Raw genomic sequence first — 24495 nt, forward strand, 5'->3', positions numbered from 1 at the left:
AGGCTATGCTTTTTACAAGTTCCCTGTGTTTCTATTGAATTGGTTATGCTTTTCTGAGGTTAAAGAAAAAATTATAAAATTATATCCTCATTTAAAATATCACTTATTGGAATCAAAAACAAAAATAGGCCTATTTCTTTCACAAACAAGGTAAAATAGATATAATACATTTTACCCATTAACCTCAAGGAATGATGTTGGTTCAAATTTCCCACAATTTTCGTTCACACAAGTCGATATATTAATATATTTTGTTTACTGTTCACAGGATTTAACAGGCATGCGATTAAAGAAAATCATATAAATGATTTAAATAATGATGAATTAATTTATTCATGAATATATTTTTGTCATTTTATCTTTTTCTATACAATTCTGTATATGCTATGCTTTCCTTTTCCTCGTGAGAAAGATAAGATTGTCTGAATATGCACAATTTCCCCGTATTTGGTGAGCTATGTTTAAAATAAAGTTAGGTCTTCGCCATAGTAGGTTTAGCAATATTGTGTAGTGCGCAGCTGGTACGCTGCGCGAGGCGAGGCGAGGGGAGGCGACGCGACACTCCCTCATTCCGCTACGAGCTGGACCGACTGAAGGATTCACCGGAACTTCAGCCTGTGCGGCTGTCACAGTTTTAAATAGGGGTTCGGTCCAATATGGCGGCAGACGGATGGAAATACTGATGACAGTCCGAAAGATCGCCTCGATTTGTACGATGGTGAGTTTTTCCTCGCATAAATGACTGTTGTCCCGTCCACTCCGTCTAACCTGTGTTTGGATTAGCCTGCTAACAGGGCTAGCTCAACAGCTAACAGATAAACAACCGTGTCATGACATGACTGCACAGCCACAAAAAGTTTGCACACCTCTCTGTTTGTGTTTATAGACGCGGTAGAAGTTTGGAGATGTGGTTAAACGGACTTTTAAACGTTTTTTTGTCAGATAATTTGATATTCTGTTCAAGGGTTAAATGTATAGCCTAGCGTATTAGCGAGCGACACATAATATCCATGTTTGATTAGCCGGGCGGCTCGGTTTTGTTTACCATCTGATGATATCAGTCATGTGGACGCTTTTCAATATGTTTACAAGCGTTTTGTGAAGAGGCGAGGTCATCCATGTGACTACAGTTCTTGCTGTTGTTGTGCTGTAACATTATTTTTGAAGGACACAACTGAAAGCCGATTCAATGAACTCAGTGTCTTTGTAGTGCTGAAAGGGTCACGAGAAAGTGAGAATACAGACAGTAACTTACAACGAACATGAAATTTGGGATTTATTTGTGTACACAATGTTGTTATAAATTAAAATGTTATTTATGCGGGTAGCTACTGGGGGTTCTGTTATAAAAACATTGTGAGATTAGTTCATATCAATCAATAAATGCTTTAAATAGCAGATATTTATGTGGCAACTTCCCTTTTTTACCAGTAGTTACTGATAATCAGTTATAGAGATAAGACACACGGATTTAGTTCTTGTTGATTTATCTTAGCCACCTCTGGGTACCAGTATGTATGAGTTATGTAAAAAATGCTGTACATAAATTGAGTGAAATTTATTTGACTTTATTGTCAATTCTTGTGTTGACATGTAGCTGCCTTTTCACTCAAATGACCTAAGTCATGATGATGAATCAGATCTCGCCAGAAACTGTATACTTCAAATACTCTATATTCTCTTTCTGTTAATAAATAAAATAACTTTATCTTAATTATAGCTTTGCATATATGGAGGGTCTTCGAATAGTGAGTTTAAGTCAAAAAAGTTGAGAACCACTGACCTAGGCCTTATAACATCTGAGAACTCATTCACAGTAGCAGTAAAAGCACTTACAGCTCTGCCTTGATGCTCTCCCCTGGTGAAACAGAGTGGGTACACTTGCCCAGAAACTGCATCCTGTTAATGCCAAGCCTGGCATCACACTCCACAAACAGGATGTTCCTGTTAGTCTCGAATAGGTTCAGAGTGTTCCTGGTCACTCGTATTATTGAGACCCTATGAGCAAAGATAACCATTGTGGCTTATCTCTGTAGGGCGCCAATGCCTCTGCTTTGGAAAAGGAGATTGGACCGGAACAGTTCCCTGTTAATGAACACTACTTCGGACTGGTTAATGTAAGTTTACATTGTTGTCTTTATCAGTGAATGTGCTATAAATAGAAGATGACTTTGCCATATTACTTTTACATTATGAAATGCCTGGATTTTTTATTTTTTTTAAATGTAATGTTGCTTGTGTCATCACTTAATGGCAGATTTGGCAAGCATGTATTAAAGGCAGCAAAATAAAATAATAAAACCGCTCCATATATAGAAAGCAGCTTCACAATAATAAAACAGGAAAATAACTGGTGATGATGTAAAATTGGTCAGTATTCAATCTATGTTGTAAGGCAGTTCTATAGAACATAATAGTGTCTCAGTTTAAAGTTCTGTTATTTCAGTTCAATAACTGTCAATGTTCCAAAGTTAGTGTCATTATCTATCCAGCTCAGTTCAGTTCAAACTTTGTTCCAGCGCTGGTTTGCGTTCATTCTCAGAGACATTAATTGGAGATTTGACATAGTTATATGTCTATGTATGTCATCACATGTCCTTCATCACTCTATAATTTGTTCTTTGTCCAATCACAATCCGGTCGACCAGTTTGGCAACACCTGCTACTGTAACTCAGTGCTGCAGGCACTGTACTTCTGCCGGCCCTTCCGGGAGAAAGTGCTGGCCTATAAGATCCAGCCGCGGCGTAAAGAGAGCCTGCTCACCTGCCTGGCTGACCTGTTCAACAGCATTGCAACTCAGAAGAAGAAAGTGGGAGTCATTCCACCAAAGAAGTTCATCTCCAGACTGAGGAAGGAAAATGGTGAGAAAAAAATCATGGTTCCTACAGTAAGGGATTTGACTGACTGACTGACAACAGTGGGGTTGTTGATGTGGGTTAGTGGTGAATGTTATGCAGGTGCCTGGAGATCTGTGAAATGATATGGAAAGATGTTGCTATACAGTATGTTGCTTAATCATATTTAGATGATATAGATCATATCATTTATAATGTTACAAAATATATTTTTAAACATTGATAATAATAAGAAATGTTTCTTGAGCAGTAAATCAGCATATTATAATGATTTCTGAAGGATCATGTGACACTGAAGATGCTGAAAATTCAGCTTTACCATCACAGGATGTAGTATATATTCTGCAAAATAGAAAACAGTTCTTTTAAATTGTAATAATATTTCACAATAACACTGTTCATACTGTATCTTTTATCTTGGTGAGCATAAGAGACTTCAGAAACATAAAAAAAACGTAATGTTTTGCCATGGTGTCGAATATTAAGCTATACAGCTGAATAGCTATGCAGAAAAGGCTGTATGTATTGAAATGCACTGCAATTAAATGATTGAATCACTGTTTCAATGTTAGACTTGCAGCTATTTAATGCTATCAACACTTCCTTCTGCTTTTCCTTCAGAGCTGTTTGACAACTACATGCAGCAAGATGCACATGAATTCCTCAACTATTTGCTCAACACCATTGCAGACCTGCTACAGGAGGAGAAGAGCCAGGAGAGACAGCAGAATGGAAAGGTAGTACAGAATGGTGGGAGTGGAAGTGGAGGAGGTGGAAGCGGTAGCAGCACAGGAGAGGGTGAAGCGGAGGAAAAGACCCAGCAGACTTGGGTGCACGAGATCTTCCAAGGCACCCTGACCAATGAGACACGGTGCCTGAACTGTGAAGCGGTGAGTCAGAGGAGGTGAAGTGAGTCATGAACACCCTAAAGGGACTCTTGCTTTTATTAAAGAGATATGGGGATGAGTGAGTTATTGAGACCATGTTATTGGCTGTTTGCCTTTGATACCCCCTTTCCACCAGCACGAACCGGCTGCTAGTTCAGAGCTAGTGCTAGTGCCAGTTCAGAGTTGGTTCAACTGACGAGCCATCTAAGAACCGGTTTGCCTTTCCACAGGCTAGGGAGCCAGCACAGAGCCAGGTCTTATGTCACTGTATACGTCTCATATTTCACAGCAAAGCTAGCGCCGCAGCGCCAAACACAAATACACCAGGCTCGTTTGAGATGCATCGGCTTCTCGCATAGCGATCGGCACATGACATCAAAGCTCTGCTTGAACGATCCAAAAGCACAAGGAGTCGTATGCTCTAAAAACGCTCCCGCGGATCCGCGGCACCCGCCGAATTGGTCCGCGCTGCTCCGATGCATCTCGAACAAGCCTTCTATCAACAATCGCGGATGTTTCACTACTGTTGATGCTCATGGCTTTGCGAACCTACATCAGCATCCAAACACGTCTCGCCGTAATTTGTATATAGACAGAGATTACAATCGAGCTGCTATTAGCTCGATTAGCTGCTATTTCAAAAATGGCGGTCACAAGTTTCTTGTTGGTCACGGTAACCCCGCCCCCAGCCCCTGACGCAAGCGGTTCTTACTTCTAGCCCAGCAATGTTTTGGTGCTACTTACGAACCACTTTTCATGGTTCGGAGCTGGTGTTTTGTCTGTCGAAAGACAAAGAACTGATTTGAAACTTGGCTCTGGCTCCGAACTAGCACTCAAACTGCCTTGGTGGAAAAGGGGTATGAGTAATCAGTGTCTGGGAGATTGTATGGATGTGATGGGAAGACTGTTGCACTCATGTAGAGCTGCATGATTCTGGATAAATGAAGTATCATGTGTGTTTTTTTGTTTTTTTTTGTTTCAAATAGAGATCATGATTCTGAATGGACAAAATAACATGTAATTAGATATGAATGTGCTGCCCTGATTTTGTCAAAGGTTTAATAGATTCAGGCAAATCGTTGTCATTTAGGAATAAGGTTGTGTGGGTGTTTGAATCAAGATCACAATCTTTTCACAAACGATTAATCGCACAATGCTACATTAATGGCACAGACACAGAGATTTATTTTATTAAGACCTAATGCACGGATCTAATATGTTATGCATCAGATTTGTTCCGTGCTTCGGGTGTGTGTCAGTCAGTGCGAGTAACGCATTGTGAACTTTTCGTTGGCATACTTTGCTTAATAACTTTGTTTAACATCAAGCAGTACTGCAAACCGAGCTTCACTGAGACACAAAAACCACCAGATCAGATCATGAGATGCACATGTGTAAAAGGACATAGTGCCACATTTCACAGAGAATTGAGAATTGCATCAAGCCATATCGCTATTTCGGTTTTATTCCCTTTTTTATTGTGCAGCTTAAACTTGAAAGGATAGTTCACCCCAAAATGAAAATTATCCCATGATTTACGCACCCTCAACCAATCCTAGGTGGATCAACCAATCTTCTTTCAGACGAACACAATCAAAGATATATTTAAAAATATCCTGGCTCTTCCATGCTTTATAAGCCCCCAAAACATGCATCCATCCATCATGCTCCAGGGGGTTAATAAAGGCCTTCTGAAGCAAAGCAATGGGTTTTTGTAAGAAAAATATCCACATTTAAAACTTTATTAATTATAATAATTAGCTTCCAGCAGACAGCAGTAAGGATCGATTTGTGGCGGAAGAGTAACCCCCGACCTGATGCAATGACAAACGCGGAAGCGCAGAGGATAGAGCAAAACAAAACACTGGTCACAAATTAAAAGTCTAAAACAAGAATTTTTAAAGAGAAATGTCAGAGGATTTCAATATAAGAGAAGAGGAGCTTCAGTTTGTTGCCTAGCCCTATTTGTTTAAACCTCGAGTGGCGTCTAAGCTTACGCTACTCCTACATCCTACGTCATTCATCACGCCAGTATGTGTACGGTCCTGTGCCAGAAGCTAGATCTATTAGACTTGTAAGGCGTCTAGTTTTTCATTTGATGATTCATTTGCTGAGCTGATTTCCACTGCATGCTGCTACTCGACAGTCTTTGTAATATTACATCGTTGAAGCGTAGACACAGAAGATGACCACAAGGGCCTAGGGTGGCATTTGGGACAGGGCTTGGCTGTATTTGAGAACAATGTATTTTGTAAACCCCCCCGTAGAAACACGTCACCCTGATGATCCAGAGCTTTCTCAACCGACTAGTCATTCAGACAAGCCACTAACTAGCTGATTTTAAAATATGCAGTCTTGCAAATCCCAGTTGAGATATGAAATCTATGCTCAGCCACCAATTAGAACAAGTCCACTTATATTGACTTGTGAGTTATCCTGTCCTCTTATGCCTCAGGTGAGCAGTAAAGACGAAGACTTCCTAGACCTCTCAGTGGACGTGGAGCAGAATACCTCCATCACACACTGTCTAAGGTAAAGATACAAACCTCAAACGTGGCAGTCCAGTAGGTTCAAGTTCTTTGTTAAATGTTCATTAATGTGGAAGATTAACTTGTTGTCTCTGCATTGACAGGGGTTTCAGCAACACAGAGACCTTATGTAGTGAATACAAGTACTACTGTGAGCAATGCAGAAGTAAACAGGAGGCTCAGAAAAGGTTTGTAGTTGCAATAGACTGGCATGGCTGAAATCACTCTTGTCCCTGAGACTGAGTCTGATGCTATGGACCTCCCCAGTCTACTTAGTGTTTTCTTCCTCCCTGAATGCATTTATTATCAGCATTAGTGTGCTGGTTCTGTGCACCAAGAGGGGCATTTTAATCCTGAAGCATTTAACAATTACAGTTGCTCAGGAAGTTGGCAAATAAAGTGCAGTCTGAGAATGGATTTCAAGTTAAAATCGATCCTGTGTCTCCTTTTCCTTACAGGATGCGGGTGAAGAAATTACCCATGATCCTTGCCCTGCACTTAAAGCGCTTTAAGTATATGGACCAGCTTCATCGCTACACCAAGCTTTCCTATCGTGTAGTCTTCCCTCTGGAGCTGAGGCTCTTTAACACCTCTGGTGATGCTACCAACCCTGACCGATTGTACGACCTGGTGGCTGTAGTGGTGCACTGTGGGAGGTAGGTTTCTGATGCTACAGTCAATTTAACCAGTCAGTGTTTATCTTGATTGAGGACTTTATATTAACTTAACAGCACAGCATGGTGTTTAAAGTCAGCATGAAATGGAATTTTACCCTATTTTCTAAATGATTCTAATTGTGAATGACTCATCCATGCATGTTTACTTTTTCTTTTTTTTTTAAATTGACATTTAAATTTTTATCAAAGTGCCATAACTTAATTTTATGTTGAAACAACAGACTTCTCTCTAGTATGCTCGACTTCTCCAGTCATTTAGTCCACTTAAACACCATCCCTTTCTTACAACTGACCGTAAGCTTACATTCAGTCCAATAAACAATGTCTCAAACAAAGCCTCCACCCCAACCCCCGATAACTTTTCTTTTGGAAGAAAAGTTGCTACTTCTGTTGCATCATGACTTTGGCTCACTTACTAAACTGAAAAATTCTGGTCTTTCACATAAAGGGTTAGTTCACCCACTTCCAACCCGACATCTTCAGAACACAAATTAAGATATTTTTGATGAAATCCGAGAGGTATATGACTTGTCCATAGACAGCAGTATAATCAACATTCAAAGTCCAGAAAGGTACTAAAGACATCGTTAAAACAGTTGATGTGACTACAGTGGTTCAACCTTCATTTTATGAAGCTACGAGAATACTTTTTTATGCGCAAAAACAAAACAAAAATAACGACTTTATTGAATAATCTCTTCCCTGTCATTATCCTTACGCAGATGACGCAGTAAGCACAGTAAAGGCTTCTGTGTTTACGTCCAAATTTTTTCAGAATTGGCCAAAGCAGTCATTAAAAAGTATTCTCGTCGCTTCATAATATTTAAGGTTGAACCACTGTAGTCACATGGACTGTTTTAATGATGTCTTTAGTACCTTTCTGGACCTTGAAAGTATTGATCATATACCTTTCGGATTTTATCAAAAATATCTTAATTTGTGTTCCGAAGATGAACGAAGGTCTTACAGGTGTGAAATGACATGAGGGTGAGTAATTAATGACAGAATTTTCATTTTTGTGTGAACTAACCCTTTAACCAGTAACTAGCTGGGTTTCCATCTAAACGTGAAGTGAAAAAAAAAAAAAAAAAAGCGAATTGGGTATATTTCCATCAAGTTGTTTGAGCGGATGACGGTGGTATTGTAACCTAGTAAACCTAGTAACCAACAGTAAATAAAACACCATCAGCGGAAATAGCCGATTAGTCACATGGATTTAATGTTCACTACGTCAGAATTTACATCACATTAACACTTTTTTTTTAAGTCAAAAAACCTCCTCAAGTGAGAGTTTTTTGTGAATTAAGGTATTTTTTTTTTTTTTTTTTTGACGTTTACATCACTAATTTCTGATGCGTTCAAAATGTCCATAAAAACAGGTTGATGGACACAGCTACTGTCACCCACTTTTTTGACCATAGATCTTGACTTAAATGCTTGTAACTCATGAATGCTTAAATACAGACCTAAGGTTGGTCTCTTTTTAAAGAAGACACTCAGCAGATTATTGCAGAAGTGAAAGTTAAAAGTTCACCCAAAAATAAATTTTTGTCATCATTTACTCACCCTCAAGTTGTTCCAAATCTGTATGAATTTCTTTCTTCTGCTGAACACAAAAGAAGATATTTTAAAGAATACGGGTAACCAATTTGTTTCCATACTATGGAAGTCAGAGGGGTCCATCAGCTGTTACCGACATTCTTCAAATGTCAGTCTTCCTTTGTGTTCAGCAGAAGAAAGAAATTCATACAGGTTTGGAACAACTTGAGGGTGAGTAAATGAGGACAGAATTTATTTTTGGGTGAACTATCCCTTTAAGTTTTCTGTAAAGAAAATGTACTTAGCTGAACTTTTTTATTTTATACATAAAATATCTTTTACAAAATAATTTGGCTTCTAAAATAGCTAGAAAATCAAAGCCATATGTCTAACTAAGTTGTGTTCCAAATTTAAGTTGATGTGACAAAAATCAAGCTATTGAACTAAAAGGTTTTTAAGCATCGTTTCCATGGTAATGCAATGTCAAATTTTTAAAAACCGTTTCCACAAGATGAATTTTCAGCGTTTAAGCTTTTGAATGATACTTAATTTATGATGATTACTAAAATATGTAATATGGGGTAAAGGCAATAAAAAAGAGCACCATGTGTCCCACTACCGCAACACTGACAGTTAACAGGCTAAAATTATAAAATAGTCATATAGTTCTTTTGCCCCGGGTTCATCTGTTGTTTGCCATTAATCATACCTTTTTTGGTGTATTTTCTTTTTTGTAGTGGACCAAACCGAGGTCATTATATCACTATAGTGAAGAGTCACGGCTTCTGGCTTCTGTTTGATGATGACATTGTAGAGGTAAGTCAGTGTATAATTGTCTCTTAGTTTTGCTCAAAATAAACACATCACACATGCATTCTTTTACTGAATAATACAGTTGCCCCTTAGACTTCTAATGTATTCACATTCATTCTTTGTTTTCTGAGAGGTGATTCATTTTCCGTAGTAATGCTTTTTATAGAGCTTAAGTTGTATGTATTTACTCTAGAATAGTCCTTTTGTTACATTGTTTAAGAAGAGAACAAAGTAAGTAGAAGTATCTAAAAAAAACAAAAAAACACACCCAAGACCTTGAAGTATTAGTTTCAGTTCAGCAAACTTTATAGTTTCTACTTCCAGCTGTCATTGCAGTATGTTCACTTTCATATTTAGTTTGTGGTATCTAGCGATAATTGTAAGCTCGAGATGTCTAGCACTACACAGTAGCACATCTATTAACCCTGCCTGTCAGGTGATGTGCAGCTGCTGTTTATGCCTCACCAAGTGCTTGTCTGGAGTTGTCCTCACATTGACCCAAATACTTTTCAGATCTCTGAATGATGTGAACTCCTATGGGAATAGTGATGCATTAATGATACCAAGACTCTTTCATTCATTTGGCAAGTTTCACTTGATGTTTTAAACATTATTGAAACATACATGTTACATGTATTGTGACCCAATACCATATTTTCCATTATATCCTCATGACACATGATTATTTAGGTTTGTTCTACACTGCTGGCTTAAAAACATCCCTTGACTCAACATTGAGACAGATTTTCCACCACCAGCATGCACGTTTATAATATAAATCCATTTGGTTTTAAAACACAGATGTGATATCCGCTCTGCTACACGGTAACCCAGACAAATATTTACACGCATGTTGTGAACACAGACTCTTAGGTGCTTCTCAGTTGTTGTTGTACCATAAACTTCTTTTATAAATACCAAACATACAGTGGTGGTGTAAGTCTCTGGATGTTAAATGGAGGCAGAGGCTGTTTTTTTCATTATCCAATGTCTTCCCAATTGCACATCTGGAACGAGAGACATGAGAGCTTCCTGGAGTGAATGCAGATGCTTCAGAAGTCACTTAAAGGTGAATCTGTGTCATTTCTGCTCTGCTAGTGACGCCAAACAGAATATCTCAGTTTATTTCTTGACCCAGTGTTTTTTGTTTGACCCTTGTGTGATTGTCAAACAGATTATGCAGTTATGTTCATTGTTGTTAGTTGTGCAGATATCACATGCTTTACCTTTTAAAGGGATGTCGTCCCAAACCTGTATGGTGGTTTTTTTTTTCTCTCTCTCTCTCTCTCTCTCTCTCTCTCTCTCTCTCTCTCTCTTTGTAAAACACAAAAGATGACATTTTTGAACTTTTAATGTATAAGGGGAAAAAAAAAACATTTTTCAAAACAAGTTTGGAATGGCATGAGGGTGAGTAAATGATAGAATACATATTTTCTTTTGGTTGAAATATCCCTTAATCAGTCTTTATATGATGAACAGATTTAATGTAGCTTTTATTAACATTGCACATACATAGAGCACATCAAATGTAGTAAACAGAAGCACAAAACAAAAGAAGAACAAAAGTTTGAACTTCCATTTACCAATGGGGCTTTCGCACTGCATAGTTCTAAGAACTCAGTAATAGGAACCAGCCATCAGGGTGGTTCCCTAAGAACTAATTTTTGCCCCGGGCCATTTTCCTGGTTGCATTCGCACCGTGAGTAGGAACTCTGAAGCAGCTGACAGCAGGTTTTGTTCAAGCGTGGCATTTACAAACGTCAACAACCGGTGGATGGAGGACTGTCGTGTGTCGTGGGATTCGTGATAATGGAGATGGAATGTAAATGCATAATTTACGTGATTGAAAGAGCCAAAAGTGTGGCTCCTTGACAACTTGCAGTGTTACATATCGTTAAGGCTGCGAAAAGAACACAACACTGTAGATAACAGTGGCCTGTTGCATGAAGCTAGCTGTTCAAACTCTGAGTTGATGAATCCAGATAAATCCAACCTGGTCTAGATCAGGTTCAGCAGTCTCACAATGCTCGATATAAACAATCTCTGTTTACTCAGTTTTGATCCAGAGTTTGTGATTTTAACTCTAAAGCACGTGCACCTGAAAGTGGGACACGTGCGGCAAACAGCCAATCACACGGAACATGCAGAGCTTCCATGCAATTCACTTCTCTTCCGAAGAAAGACCGTTATGAAAATACCATGAAATTAAACGCACTTTATTGCATCAGATACATGTCACTTTGTTTGGGTTTGTGATCTCTAACCCAGAATAAAACCTTAGCCATGTAGCGCAAGTTACCATGGCAATGAACATAGCTAAAAATCAATCCAACTTCTTGAAACCAGAGTTTGCTCAAACTAGTCTCAAACTTACTTGGGTAGCAAATGAAACCGGCTTTGTGCAACAGGCTGCTGGTAAACAATGTTTTCCATGTTTGTGGAGTGAACATGTTTACACGGCTTTTTAAAAATGCTAGGTAGAGGTGTTTTCGTATCCATTTGGCCAATTAACGTACATTTACGTCACTAGTAGTTCCTATAGTGCTGGTTTAGACCCTACTCTGAAGTAGGAGCTAATTTAGTTCTTCCAAAAAGATTTCCTAGAACTAAAATTGTTCCTAGTTTACTGCAATCAAACACTCCAAAAAGCGGGTACTTCCACCAATAGTTCTAGGAACTATGAAATGTCATGCAAGCACTTTTGTGCTTCTGTAAGAACGAATGAGGTTGTTTTCATGCGTCATGCTAGGGCTGGGTAAAAATGTTGATTTCTCAATTTTAATCGATTCTCATTTTTACGAACCAATATCGATTTTTAAATCCCAAGAATCGATTAGTCATTCAATTGATGAATGAACAGAACATGTAGCTCGCCTCCCATCCAATAAATCGCAATAATCTTTTTGCTTTGTTACTTTTGATATGAAGCAAAGTCTTATCTTATTATGAGATTCAAAAAATAAATACCGTTTTGGTGCTGTTTTAATGTGGCTTGACATGTTAAACAGTGTAGCGCCTCCGTTAAAGAGAAGCGGCAGCGCGGAGCGCATGTGATGCATCCTCCCCTCCGCTTTAATACCAGTTACAGCACGAAATAAACATGAATGAACATCTGAAGGTATATTAAAATATACAGTAAAACTAAATCCGTATCATGTCTCGTGTAATAGCTCAATCAGTGTTTCAACCTCGGAAAGACGTCAATAAAACAGCTTGTAAACAATGTCACGTAACGTCACATTTACCTCAGAAAAATCATATTCAGTGACCGCAAACTCATTAGTCAGCTAGAAAATTTAACACTAGAGGGCAGCATTCTGATAAATATATGCACATTACATATTCATTATAATTTTTAATGTTCAATATTTAATGCATGTTTGAATAAATCAGTTATGACAGCAACGATTTAAAGGTGCTACAGAGGATGTTTTGTTTTATACATTTTTGCAATATTACTTGAAACTGTCTTTACTAACTGATAAAAGACCATTTATTAGGTGCACTGAAAGGAATAATATTAATATACATCATCTGTGCATGAGGTAGGGCCTTAAAAACATCAGCAGATGATCGCGTAAACGATTGGCCCTCTGGCTTGTCAATCACTGCCATTACGTTCCTTGTGAGAGACGTGCGTGGCTGCGCGCTCCAGTAACTTTCCACACTCCACATGCGCCGCATGCAATGTTTTTGTCAGGAGACAGGAGTAACAACTGCAGATTATGAGTTACCAGCGGTGAGTCCGACATAATGAATCCACTAACACGACACAGCGAATGCTGGTGGTAAACACTCGTGTTCCAATACTCGTGCACGAGTTTTGGGAGGCGTTCCCTTGAAATGCGCTGTGAAGGAGGGGGGTTGTTCTTACGCATGCGCTCATTTCAAAAACTCAGTAACAGTCTTTGGTTTCTCAGTCGACGAAAAAGATCCTCTGTAGCACCTTTAAATGTTTATATTTCAAAAAAACTAATTGGAGTAGAAATATGATTATGTAATTCTAAACTTTATTATAAAAAACAGAGAATGTAATTTAAGTGTTTGTATATAAATAAGTTAATTTTAACCTTCAATATTATAGTAATGTAGTACCAACTGACTCCCATGTATAGTTTACAGCATTAGTTGAGAGATTTTTTTGTACTGTAACTGATATACTACATTCAAAATTAATCGATATCAAATCGAATCACAAGCATGTGAATAGAAATCGAATCGAAGCGTGAAAATTGTGTCAATACCCAGCCCTACGTCACGCAATTTCTTTAAGTCAGCAATTAGCACACCGTATTAAACATGTTTTCCTTAGTATCCAGTAATTTTTTTTTGTTGTTGTTTGTCCCCACAGAAAATAGATGCTCAAGCGATTGAGGAATTCTACGGTCTGACATCGGACATCTCCAAAAACTCTGAGTCAGGGTATATACTCTTCTATCAGTCTAGAGACTGAGCCAGCCGGAGTGACCGACAGAATGGAAGGATGCGATTTGTGAGAGATAGGATCAGGCAGATAGAGGGCTTGACCTTTGTTGACACAGCTCGGCCCTCTGCTCCATCCCCTCTCAGTCAAGTCCCTTTTCATCCAGGCTTATCAGTGGAGCTTTGCACTGGAGCATCAGTCGGGCCCCAGACAGGAGCAGTCGATGACAGAGTGACCTGAACACAGCACAGTAATCACCAGGCAGAAGTAATCGCCGTCGTCTCACTCGCCTGCTTTGTGTTGCGCGGCACACACAAAAACGCACATAAACATGTGAAATGAGCTACATGTACATCTTGATGGCCTGAGAATGGACACTGTACAAACTTTTTTTTTTCCCACCACACACATTAACAAGTTTCATTTTTGATAATCTGGTTCACATCTCTGCTCATCACATTCATCATCGCTGGGTGATGACGCGTCATGATCTGTTTTGGCACAATATCGTGATCTGTCCAGAAAGCCGCACAACGTTCTTCAACCTCAGATGTCGAACATGACACATCATGCTACATCTATGTCAACCAGATAGTTGTAAATGTGTGCTCATGTTTTTGTTAGAGTAGAGCTGCTCAACCTGAATGGAAAAACCTGACAGGGCTTAAATTAGCATGAATGGGATGAGCTTTTTTTTTTTTTTTGTTAAGAACTTCACAAGTGATTTCATGTAGGGCTTTTTGTAATGCAGGCCTGTGGATTGATGGGAGCTCTGCTCTGTTTAGCAGATACCAGAGAAGCGCGTGTATAAAGGATGTAGCTTGGCTTAAGAATGCTCTTTCAGTATTCAGCGAATGTAAAACATTCTGCCAGTTCTTGTGCACTGCAAGTGAGTGTACAGCTTGATTGTGTCATACAGTGCATACTTAATAGTGCACTAACTGTAGAGTGTCACAGATGGAGATAAAAATTAGGGCTTTATATGATTCTGAATATAAGTTGAAGCTATCGAATTGAAACCAAAAGCTGCACACATTTCCAGTCATGTTTCATTAACACTGTGGCACTGTGAGCTTGTCTGAAATGAATGTGGATTAGCCTCATTCAGTTTAGCCATTAAAATTCAAACATAATATGACTCTGCACTCCATTATAAAGTCTTCGGATTAATTCGGCCGATTGAATTGGCTGCATCTATTCTGTTTAATCTCTGTAACACTTCTCTAGATCTCCGTCATCTCCTCTGCCCTTTTAATTAATAACGTTTTAACTGAATATAGACGTAGAAGAGAGGTGAAGCACGGCCGATGCTGAGGTACAGTTTGAATGTCAGGTTTAAGCTGTGACTTGCACTGCTCTGTAATGGTTAGATTGGTTAAGGATTCTTTCTTGTTTGTGGATGTAGCTCAGCCTGGAGGATGTGTTACTTTTCTCAGTTGGATTACAGCCAGTAAATATTTACAAAACAACTAGGCCACCCTGCAATTAGTCAAGTTTTATAGGCAAAAATAAGCAAGATTAGGTATTTGAGCCTAAATCTTTTAAGGCAAAAAGTACATACTAGCGAGGTAAAATATTCCAGTTTTGCTAAGGTTTCTTTAAAGAGTTTGAAACACAGTTGCCTAGCTTGTTTGTTGTCTTGTGACTAAAGTAGATGGTATAAGAATGAAAAGGGTTTTTTTTTTTTTTTTTTTTTTCCATTTCAGGTTTCCTGTGTAAACTACACTGGTTTTATTTGATTGTTGGTTTGACAAAAATCCACTTTAATCTGTGAGGGGTCATAACTGACACTGCTGCTGATTATTATTCCATTCATCCTGTAAAGTCTACTTGGTATCAATGCATGCGTGGTATAACAACTCATAACATTGTTATAAAGCATGTATGAAGGTCTTATAAACAAGACATCACAATGTCTGTAAAGAGGTTTAAGCTTCTCGCTGGTCAGTTAGCCTACTGGCATTGCGTGTCTTAAGTAGACTGAACTATATGTTGAAAAATAAACTGACATATGGTGCCATTTCATGTAAATTGCACATTTACACATGCTATGTAAGAGTGTTTGTAGATGTCATCATCACGTTTGAATTAAGGTTTCTCCATAGCTGAGTTAACTGGATATTTTATTTTCGAAATTGGCTTGTATTTACAGGGGAAGAAATGTTTCTTTTATTTTGGCTCTTTTATTTCATAAATTTATTTATGTGCAATTATAAATGTTATATTAACTTTTCTTTGACATTTCCATTTTTATACATTTGCTAATTCGTCCCTTATTTGGACACCAGGTCTGTTGTATGTTATGTGGAGAGATGGTTGAAGCAAAAATGTAAGGGTGATAATGTTGGAATGATCAGATTATCGCTGCAAGCTTGAGAAGTTGATACTAGTCATAGAAACAAGCACTGATCACAGTAACAGCACCCTGAGTGTTGGCATTAGCATACAGACATCAATTACATTAAAACATGAGACAAACACAATCTAATGCTACATCGTGCTAACATTAGTTGTGTTTCATTCCGCCTCTTCCCATAACATTGTAACAATGTTTATTCCATACTGGGTTTGAAAAAAGTGCACTTTCGATAAAGCAATGTACAAATTGTAAACCAGCTGAATAATCTGGTTTTGGAGTGGAGTGGACAGTGTGGATGAAGGATGGGACTGGATCACCTTGTCCCAAATAAAAACAAACAAAAACACATCAACCACCTCAAGGGGGTTCATATGGTCTCTGTTTCTTTATGATGTCATTAAACTGGCCAACACTGACCTGACTACAAGCAATCATAACTTCCACTTTCAGGAAGGAAAAAAATATTTTGCAAACACCTAAAGAGTTTATCATGCTAGTCCTTTAATGTTGTTCCGTAACTCTACTGTTTAGAGGTTGACAATGTAGTGGAAATGCATCTTAAAGGTGCATTCAGTAGTTTGATGCTAATTAAATGGTTTTATACACATTGAAAAATATATTGCGTTTATGTTAAGAGTCATTTTAATGTTCACATGAAATGAGGATTGCACTCATAATAGTTTTCTAAGTTTTAAAGGAACACTCCACTTTTTTGAAAATAGGCTCATTTTTCAACTCTCCTAGAGTTAAACAGTTGAGTTTTACCGTTTTCGAATCCATTCAGCCGATCTCAGGGTCTGGCAGTACCACTTTTAGCATAGCTTAGCATAGTTCATTGATTCTGATTAGACCGTTAGCATCTCGCTCAAAAGTGACCAAAGAGTTTCGATATTTTCCTATTTAAAACTTGACTCTTCTGTAGTTACATCGTGTCTGAGACCGACGGAAAATGAAAAGTTGCGAAGAGCAATGATATTACGCAGCGTCTCTCACAAATGTCATTGTTGCAAGGTACGCTTCCCTGGGGGTCACAGGTGGTGCGTAATATCATTGCGCCTGCTGCACACATGGTACGGCAACAAAGTTACTTGATTATTACGCCGGGATGAGAGTATAGTTCCTATCCATATCGGCCTAGAAAATTGTAACTTTTCATTTTCCGTCGGTCTTAGTACACAATGTAACTACAGAAGAGTCAAGTTTTAAATAGGAAAAATATTGAAACTCTTTGGTCATTTTTGAGTGAGATACTAACGGTCTAATCAGATTCAAATGAACTATGCTAAGCTATGCTAAAAGTGGTACCGCCAGACCCGGATATCGGCTGAATGGAATCGAAAACGGTAAAACACAACTGTTTAACTCTAGGGAGTTGGAAAATGAGCCTATTTTCAAATAAAAGTGGAGTGTTCCTTTAAATGTGTATTAAGCGGGTCACCCCTTCAATGTATTTCGCCATGTTGAAAAGCGACGAAGATTATCCTCACGCTCATTGGCTGCCGCCAAACCTGGTAGAAACGCTAGTAGCGTAATGTTGTTTGGTGATGCGAAATTAGACGACGGAACACACTTATTATCGTACTTTACAAGCGAAGACAACGTAATATACGGATGAAGAAGCAGAAAATGTCTGAAGCCAAAGACAAAAAACGACCGTAAAGGTGGAAAGATTTGATTACGGAGAAAAACCCTGAGTTATTATGCCCACGTTTACTCTTTTTATTGGGCAGGTAAGGGAATTATTTATTGTGTAGACCGCTTTCTAAAACTCACTAGAATCAGTGATATTTACATAAAACTCAGAGACGATCATGCTGATCCACGTCAGCATCTATGCTGCCTTCACGTGCACCCTTGCTCGTTCATTCATTGTTCACCATTACATAAGCGTTCAAGTGGGAAACATAAGATGGAAAGGTGTAAACAAAACAAAATAATTATATTGTAAACAATAAACCCAACTAACTACATTTGAAAATATGAAGAAAAAAAATTCATTTCTACCACTTATTTATCCATGGTATCACAACTAAATGTGGAGCAAACTGTTGAGTGACCATTCACTACAGAGTTGCTTTCAGCTAACTGATTTATATATAGATTATAAATATTATGACATTTCTCTTATAGATCAGCGTTGCAGTGTGTCAAATCGACACGCCCCTCCAACGTCACAGCTCGGCAACTAGTCTAGAATCCCAAATTTCCCCATGTAAATATGACTGCTCGGTCATTCATTTGTTCGGAAGTCGTATTTACCAGCTCCACTTGTAGCAGGGCACATTATTGTTTCTGTCACAGAATACATAAAAAAAGTATAATTGCGACTTTTTATCGGACAATTCTGACTTTTTTTTTCTTGCAATTGCTAGTTTATATCTAACAATTCTAACATTTTTTTTCTCAGAATTGTGAGATATAAATAAGCAGTTGAAAGTTAGTCCAAACTGTGATACATTAACTAGCAATTCTGAGGAAAAAGTCATAATTGTGAGACATAAACTTGCAATTGCGAGAAAAAGAAATCAGAAATGTCAGATAAAGGTCGTTTTTATTATTATTTTGTGGCCTCCATAGCACGTAACACCAATACTTAATTACACAAAGAACAGTAATTCTACATTGGCTAAAGAACTACTGAATGCACCTTGACAATACATAATTTGAAAAGAATTAAAAATGTTATAAAATCATGATTAAAAAAAATGATTTTTTTTATTTTTAAGATCGGTAGGTTGATTTGGGATTACAGTGAGATTAGAGTTTGTATAGAAATGGCAATGCTCACTCTGAACAGTTTCAATCCTTATTGGAGGAAATCCTCATTTTTATCCAAACCAGCAGAGTGAGTCCAGCATTAATATAGGTCATTTCAGATATTTGGACAGGATCTATTCAGATGCAGCTTTAATGTCAATGTAATGTTGACACCAGTAAATATCACCCCCTTGTGGTTCAGTGATGCCATGAGTTCAGAGCATGTTCTCCAAATGCTCAAAAGTTAGCAAAAATATCCCATTCTTCAAAGAAAGTCTTCAATTCCACCTAATTTTTCTCAGACTGTGAATGGTCGTTGAGGAAGTTTTGCAGGGAAGGGCTTCTTCTGACAACAGGTATCTGAAAAGCAACATGTACAACATTTAAGGGTACAGATCCATACAGTCCAGATAAAAAACACTCAAAGCTACCAAATGTACTATATACACTTTATTTAAAAAAGGGAAATGTGTTAAAGTTGTTATAATATGTAAAAGCTTCCGTAATGGTGAAGACCAAGCCTCAATCAGCTGCCAGTACATCAGAAAAGTTATAATACTAATAGTCAGAAGGGGACTTCAGAAAGCTTCAACGCTAATGTAAACAAATATAATACGAGATGTCAGCTTTTGACTATTTTGAAATGTTCATGCATGTTGAGGCTTCATGTATATAAAAGCTGCTTTCTATTTAGAAAAAGTTGATAACAGCTTATGCTATATACACAGTTCTGGCAGGTTTATAATAACTCTTTTGATAATGTAACGTGTTCTGTAAAATATTGTTCTAGAAGAGTGGGGTTAGTTAAGAATATATTATATAAACTGTATAGTGTCCACAGATAGATTATTTCTGTGTGTGTATCTACTGCCAGTTCTCTCTCTACAATTGTACCGGTCCACACATACACATACACAACCCCCACACTACATCTGTTCGTCTATGGGTCATACTATAGTCTCTGAGCCTGACACCTTGCCAGTGAAAAAGTCCCAGAAGTTGCTTGGCGGCTTGCTGTCGTCTGACGTCGTGGATGAGGCGTTGGAGCTCTGTCGTACCCAGATGCCCCTCTCTCTAGGACTCTGTGGTTGCGAGCCACTGTCCTGCCGCCCCAGACTGAAATGAAGTCGCTCCTCTGAGCAGGTCTGTCTTGAACCGCACTGCCTCTGTTCCTGGAGCTCTTGTTCGTCACTCTGGGCATTAGAGGAAGACTGGGCCAGACTCAGAAGGTTGTGGTGGGAATGAAACTGCCTCATTTTACTAATGGACTTGGGTGGAACCTCAGAGGAGCCTGTTATACAAAGAACAGAAGACAATGCATTTATACACAAGGGAAAGAACACTACCATTCAAATGCTTAAAAAGAGTAATTAACACTTTTGACATTATATTGATCATCAAGACATTTCCTGAAGTGAAAGAAATTCTGAAACCTGAAAAAATTGCATCATGGTTTCCATAAAAACGTTAACATTGATAATAAGAAATGTTTCTTGAGCAGCCAATCAGCATATTAGAATGATTTCTGAAGGATCATGTGACACTGAAGACTGGAGTAATGATGCTGAAAAATCAGCTTTGCCATCACAGGAATAAATTACATTTTAAAATATATTCAAATTGAAAAATTAAATTTAAAATTGTAATAATATTTCACAATATTACTGCTTCTACTGTATATTTGAATGTTGAGTAAGAGACTTCTTTCAAAAAATTAAAGAAATATTAGTTATCCCAACCTTTTGAATGGTAGTGTGGATAATAATTCCATAATTTAAATTGAGTAAGAAAAATCATTTAAATCCCAAAAGGACGTAATAGATTACTAGTCTAACAACTGCCTCATTGTGAAGAACGCTGCACTACTCACGTTTCCTGTTAGTGTTAAGATGAAGAACATTGAAGAAGACCTCACTGCTCAGATTTCCAATCGCAGATGTCTCTGGATAAAGAGGACACAGCGGCTCCAGGGATGAAAGGTCATCACTGGACTGACCCACAGAGTCCAGAGATGCCTGTGTGTCCCTCCGTCCACCAGAGTCCGTCTCCAGCGTCAGGCTGCTACTACTGCTGTCACAAAGGAGAGATGTTTTAGACTCAGAGTTAAGAGTGAGGACAAAAATGCACAGTCTAGAAGTGTTTAACTCATTAACCATGAACACATAACAACACTTTTTAACCCTTGTGCGTCAATTAAAAAAAGTTACACATAGGTCCATAGTGGACAAAAAACTAATAAATATTTGAAGCTTGGGAGCACAGACTTAAGTTTGGTCTCATTTTAAAGTCCCTGTAAAGTCATTTTAAAGTATGTGTTCTGAGTTTGTCACACCACAGAAAAATGTGTTATTAACCACCCAGCCAAATTTGAATGATTAAAAAAATCTGCAAGTAAATTAAATAAGTTATCAAAATCTCGAAAAAAATAGGCAGCGCTCTCTGCTCTCAAACGCTGGGGGCGTGTCCGCTGTCGGCGCTGAAACCACGCCCACTCGCGAGAGCTGCTTCTCAACTTACTTGTCTAATCAATGAGTCAAACATACAGCATATAAACAAAAGAATCACGTTAGAGGGTTGCACTTTTTAGTAGAGTTACTGTGAACTACCTACTAATTATAACATATTGCACACAAGACAACTTACACTCATTGGGCACGTACTGCCGGACTGTTGTCGAGTCGACAAATGACGGTGCCGCGAGACGGGAGGATGAAGGCCGGGACGGGAGAGACTCTGTCCGGCCCCATATATCATCGGTTATCGTCGGGACGGTAAGAAGGCCGAGGCGGGAGGGGGGGCCGAGGTCTGTTCAGTCACATTCACCAAAAACAGCGGATTATGTGAATCCCAGCTGTTTGATGAAAGTTTGTAAAATTATCCGGTGTAGAACGATCACTTTAGAATCCTTCATATCATCGTTTTAGGAAATTTAAATAAGTAGACCGAGCATATTGTATATTATAACAACCATGTAATATGCATTTGCGTGACGAAGGCATTACTAGCTAAATGTGGACTGTAATGACACTCGAAATTGAGCGAGTGAACCGCTGTAGAGGCGGCGCAACGCTCGGTGCGTCATCGACAGTTATATAGTGTTAGGGGAGGGGCTATGCTCGGGGGACGATGTGCGTCATCAGACCCCCATTATAGCTCCGCCCAAACAATCCTGAGCAGAGACTTGGTGAAAAACTGTTTAACGCTCTAACTTCATAATTAAGCATTACACAATTCACAGACTTTGTAATGTGTTTCAGCAATACATTTGTAACATTTATAAAGCGTTTAGAAAGAATTCTCAGAATTGACTTTACAGGGACTTTAAAGAAGATCCTTGGCAGATTATTGTTGAAGTAAAAAGTTTAAAAAGTGAAACAAAATGTTATAGAGGTTTAAGTTTATGAAAATGATTTATGAACATTATTTTATATAAAATATATATTTTATGAAACATTTTGAACGGTTAGAAAATCAAAGCCATAAACCTAAATAAGTTTATTCCAAAGTGTATCTCTAAAAAATGAGCTTTCAGTAAGATTTTGTTTGGGCGCAGTACCAAATTTTCCCCATTAGATGCCAGCAAAGCTCCACCGGTGCACATAGTGGATGGATTTGTGATTTGCAGTACAGTAGAGTTTTTCCCTCTTAAATATTACACACACACACACACTTTTTTATGTTTTCGTACACATACAAACTACACTCTGACATCCATACCAAAACACCCACACAATTATAGCTGCATAATTTATCCAATTGGCTCTATAATGTGCAGAAGCAGAAAACAAATAATAAAGAGAGTATTTGCTTTATAGGCCAAACCTGAGAAAATGGCACCATCTGGTAAAAAAAAAAAAAAAAGTAAAAATTTAAATTTACATTTTGAAGGCTTGCCAGCAGAAGGAAAGCCTATTTATAAAGATTGCAAAACTTTATAGTTAAATGGCCCTGGGCCATTTAAAAAAATTTTTTTTAAAAACCCTGAAAAAGACAAAAATGTCCATTAGGTTTTGCCCAAGAGTTAAAGTGCCTGGGTTTTAGAGGTCTGTCCTTTAAGACAGAGAAAAAAGCTGAAGAATGCGATTGTATGTATAATTCTTCAGGTTAAGTTATATTATAGAGTGCAACAGTGCCTGCACATTTTTTTCAGTGGCCTTTGTTCTAATAGGGAGATTTAAATAGTCTTTATTAAAAAGTTAAAAGCATGAACCAAACCAACCAGCGACGAGATAAATCCCAACATAAACTTTGATTTGAGGCAAAAAAGTTTTTGAAAATCTGACAAAATGACAAAGGTACAAGACTGTGTACTTAATGGCCTTAATAAGGGAAAGAACTACAACTGTTGAACTCTGTTTGCTTGTTGCAGTTCTCTGATTGGTGGAAATTTCTTTGCAGAACAATTTTACCAGGATTTCCGCAAAAAAGAGGTAAAAATAATGCAGGCTTGTGGCTTCAACAAAAGCATTTTTAAAAACCTCGTAGCTCACAGTAGATCTGACTTTAAAGGTTATTGTTAAAAATCAATTCACCTTTGGAAAGAAATGAACAAGTTATTACTTTTGAAACCCTACTATTGTTCTATTATTAAAACCAAATAATTATTATATATTAATCTTTTATTAGATGAGTATATCAGTCAGAAAGCTGACCTGAGTTTCCTGCGCAGCAGATAGTCAATGACATCAGGGTCCGTCTGAATGAGGCTCATGAGCACCTCCTGCTGCAGCTCAGCAGACACCTGAAATATGAAATAAAAACACTCATTCAGCTAATGCTCACTCTATTAAGAATATGAATACTCAATAAAAATAATTCATGTCCTCTTACAAGCTCTGTGCATGCAAAAAGCTATCATTTATGTATCATATGCAGGTCTATGATTTTATCCATTGTTCTGTTCTTTTAGAAAAACAACTGAAAATGTATTTTTAATAATTATTCTTTCATCACAAAAGGATAAATTCTGAAGTTTTGGTGGCTTTTTGGAATTGCATGATTTCAACATTTCTGCTTTTGTGTTCCACAGAATAAAGTCATATGAGTTTGGAACAACATTTTTCATGTTTTGAGTGACCTAATCGTTTAATAGTATTCACTCTCATCTCTCTATCATTCCACACCTCCACACATCTCTCTCTCACCATGAAGAGGTGTTGGTGGTTCTGGATGAGCATTAGGGTGACAGAGATGATGGCAGTGCTGTCTTCTATGCCCAGAGCTTGAGGGCTGAGCTCTCTCTCTGATCCTCTCTCTTTCTGCAGGAGATTGGGCCCAAAGATCACCGCCAGGTTTGCTGCCGTCATCTTGTTACCTGAGATCTAATCACAACACCAATCAAAAACTTTGATTTGATTTGATTTGATTTGAAAAATTTGATTCAACCAATCGTGACAGTCATTTCTAGTTGGGGCGTCATATAATTTATTGGGTACTGGCATTATTAAATCTGGCACTGTCAGTTACAGGACAATGGCTTGTTGGTTTACACTAGATTTTACTGTCACAAATAGGCAAAACAATGCTGTACACTAATGCAGAATGTGTCTTTTGGTTGTTTATTTAAACATATGGCAATGATGACAATGTCCCCATGAGGAAAACAGCTTATAAATCATACTAAGTGATGTTTTTTGAAAATATAAAAATGCAGAAA

The 24495-nt window shown here is 38.0% G+C and overlaps 2 protein-coding genes across 8 annotated transcripts in view; one reads left to right on the forward strand and one right to left on the reverse strand.

The window, feature by feature from the left end:
• Positions 1-509: 509 nt before the first annotated feature.
• On the forward strand, positions 510-16430 carry usp12b (ubiquitin specific peptidase 12b). The gene is made up of 9 exons (XM_048185021.1): positions 510-718; positions 2037-2117; positions 2649-2862; positions 3478-3746; positions 6199-6275; positions 6376-6459; positions 6730-6927; positions 9225-9303; positions 13652-16430. The coding sequence occupies exons 1-9, from the start codon at positions 671-673 to the stop codon at positions 13751-13753; spliced, it is 1152 nt and encodes a 383-aa protein (XP_048040978.1). The 5' UTR covers positions 510-670; the 3' UTR covers positions 13754-16430.
• Positions 16431-18537: 2107 nt separating this feature from the next.
• arhgap36 (Rho GTPase activating protein 36) overlaps positions 18538-24495 on the reverse strand; it is a 43546-nt gene continuing 37588 nt past the window's right edge. For 6 of the 7 annotated variants that reach the window (XM_048185029.1, XM_048185032.1, XM_048185031.1 and 3 more), the window contains exons 9-13: positions 23984-24160; positions 23492-23580; positions 20710-20909; positions 19814-20130; positions 18538-19199 (exon numbers count right to left, since the gene is read on the reverse strand). In XM_048185029.1, the coding sequence (XP_048040986.1) occupies positions 19128-19199; positions 19814-20130; positions 20710-20909; positions 23492-23580; positions 23984-24160 (855 nt within the window). In that variant the 3' untranslated portion in view covers positions 18538-19127. The remainder of the gene's footprint in view (positions 19200-19813; positions 20131-20709; positions 20910-23491; positions 23581-23983; positions 24161-24495) is intronic. The other variant, XM_048185030.1, reaches the window with a different exon arrangement.

Source organism: Megalobrama amblycephala, linkage group LG3 (assembly GCF_018812025.1).
Source record: "Megalobrama amblycephala isolate DHTTF-2021 linkage group LG3, ASM1881202v1, whole genome shotgun sequence".
NCBI classification, from domain to species: Eukaryota; Metazoa; Chordata; class Actinopteri; order Cypriniformes; family Xenocyprididae; genus Megalobrama; species Megalobrama amblycephala.